Raw genomic sequence first — 2,621 nt, 5'->3', positions numbered from 1 at the left:
ACACACACACACACACACACACACAACCTAGGCTAGTCATGAGCTGCTGAAGAATCATCTGAAAACTCGTAATTAATTTTTCTTTTCAACAATTGCTTGTGAACAAAACCCACCCACTGCCTCAATCACAATCAATGAGGATGTGGTTACGAAAGTGTTGATGTCGTAAAAAAACCCACCCACAGCCGCACACACAATTTGAATGAGATGGTGGTTGCGAAAGTGATGATGTCGTTGCAGACAGTTTGAACAGGAGGTGTACCGGGCGGTGGTGGAAGGAGGCTGGGACGGGACGGATGACAGTACAGACCTGGTCACAAAGTGGACATTTCCTGGTGCCCTGTTGTTTTCTGTGACTGTCATCACTACTATAGGTCGGTGGATAGTGCGTTTGTTGTTGTTGTTGTTGTTGTTGTTGTTGTTGTTGTTGTTGTTGTTGTTGTTGTTGTTGTTGTTGGTGGTGGTGGTGGTGGTGGTGGTTGTGTTGCTGGTATTGCTATTGTTCTTGTTGTTGCCGATGTTGTTGCTGTTGTTGTTATTGTTATGTTGTTGTTGTTGATGATGGTGGAGTTGCTGGTGTTACTGATGTTGTTGTCGTTGTTGTTGTTGTTGGTATTGTAGGTGGAGGTGATGGTGGGGGTGGTGGTGTTACTGTTGTTGTTTTGTTGTTATAGTTGTGTATGATGCTGTTGTTATGATGGTTATTGCTTTAATTGTTGTAATTCATTCAGCTCAATCCCCCCTACCCCCTCATACCTCACACAGGCCTTTAAATCTCCCTTTCACCCCCCCCCCTCTTTTCATTCATACATCAGCATATGCCTTTCAAATCTCACAACCACACCCCTTGCTACCCCTCCCCCAGGGCAGTGCTACTGACTGAAGTGTCTTTAGGCCATTCACAAAGAGGGGATATTATCATGTTCTTATGCACAGTAGAATTGTAAACGGGCTGATTTATCAACGTCAGGCTCATACTGTGCCGGAACAACATCGGGGTAACTGCTGCTTTTCTTTCCTTATCCTTACTATCGTCATTTTTCATCTACTTCTTCTGTATGTTTGTCACTCTCTTGTCAACTGCTATTTCCGGGGTGCCTTGATGGTCGAAACAGAATTAATTTGTGCTGTTGAGGCTAGAGAGGTGAGCAAAGTAATAAGCCTGATTCCTCGTTTGGGCTTCCCTATTGACATCCACCCCTTGGCGCTCATATGACCTTATGCAGTTGCGAGTCGTAAAACCTCTACTCATCATCATCCGGTGCCTTGCTGACTGGCATGGGCGATCATGGACCTCCACTTCACTCTGTCTTGCGTTGCAGCAAAGGTGTCTGTTGTTCTTGCTGCTCCCAACCATGTTGTCAACTCGTCCAGTATCTTTTCCCTCTGTCTGCCTCTGCCTCTCTTTCCATCAAACTTGCCTGTTGTTACAATATTCTCCAATGTTTTTTTCTGCATTGTGTGTCCAATGAAATGTGCCTGTCGCTTTTGTATATTCGTCATAAGCTAAAACCTCTACTAACACTAACTAACTGCCCTACACTGGACACCCGAAGGAAATCGCAAGAGGGGCAAACCCAACCCAAAGTGGCCTGGAGATGCACAGTAGAGACCGACATGAAGTCCTGGAATCATTCATGGGGGACGTTTACCAAGATGGCCCAAAACAGACAGAGCTGGAGATCCTTTGTTGCTGCCCTAAACACCCCTTGGCGCTCATATGACTTTGTGCAGTTGCGAGCGCAGTAAAACCTCTACTAACACTAACTAAAACAGCCACCCTCCTTTTTCTCTCTGCCCAGGTTACGGAGATATAGTCCCAAAGACCCGCGTGGGACAGGCAGTGTGTGTCGTCTATGCCATGATCGGTATCCCCCTCACTCTCCTCTGTCTGGCCAACATAGGAGGCTTCCTGGCAAACCTCTATAAGCTCATCTGGCAAGCCAGCTCACGCCTGTGGAAACTTGTCGTCTGCATGCCCAAAAGTGAGTTGGTCAGTCATGGCGGGTGGTTGGCGGGTGTTCTGCTGGTGTGGTCGGTTTGCTCCTTCTTTTCCATCAAGCATAATAACGCTCTTATCTCTCCTTTTTTCTGTTTGTTTCTCTCTTGTAAAACCTTTAATCTTCGACACTAATATGTGAATCGTGCTGATTAAATGAGCTACTTCTCATATTTAAGCCTTAAGAAAAAAGATACTACATCACGTTTATAGGTGAAGGTTTTACAATTTATACGCATGAAATGATAAAAGACTGGTCATAATGTATGTAGTTAAAGAACCTGGCATCAAGTCAATAGGAAATCTACATATTTGACCCTGAAGTCGAATTTTGGCCAATATCTCCTTTTGAGGGTTGCAAGAAGTAACCCATTTTGTCAGCACGCCTCACATATGGCCTAATTTTGTTGCAAGTGCCGTAAAGCTCCAACGAAAACAAACCATAATGAGTTGCGTCAGTCAACGCTTTACGCGTCATGCCGGGTTCTCTTCGGCAGCATCGAGTTGGATCGGATCAGATCGTTTAATGGCGGTTTCAGTGCAGACTTCATTATGACTTCTGCCTTGCTTCATCAGATTTGACCCTCACTTTTCTCTACCCCCCCCCTACCCCTTTTTCTCT

At 45.3% G+C, this 2,621-nt stretch overlaps 1 protein-coding gene across 1 annotated transcript in view; it reads left to right on the top strand.

Annotated features, from left to right (window-relative positions):
• Positions 1–240: 240 nt before the first annotated feature.
• LOC101847606 (potassium channel subfamily K member 18) overlaps positions 241–2,621 on the top strand; it is a gene marked incomplete at its 5' end in the record, with an annotated part of 6,228 nt that continues 3,847 nt past the window's right edge. The window contains 2 exon segments of the mRNA XM_035972101.1: positions 241–374; positions 1,803–1,985. Of these exon segments, the coding sequence (XP_035827994.1) occupies positions 241–374; positions 1,803–1,985 (317 nt within the window).

The sequence above is a fragment of the Aplysia californica genome, unplaced genomic scaffold (assembly GCF_000002075.1).
Source record: "Aplysia californica isolate F4 #8 unplaced genomic scaffold, AplCal3.0 scaffold00577, whole genome shotgun sequence".
NCBI classification, from domain to species: Eukaryota; Metazoa; Mollusca; class Gastropoda; order Aplysiida; family Aplysiidae; genus Aplysia; species Aplysia californica.
Note: the sequence above shows the minus strand (reverse complement) of the source record. Positions and strands in the feature narration are given on the sequence as shown.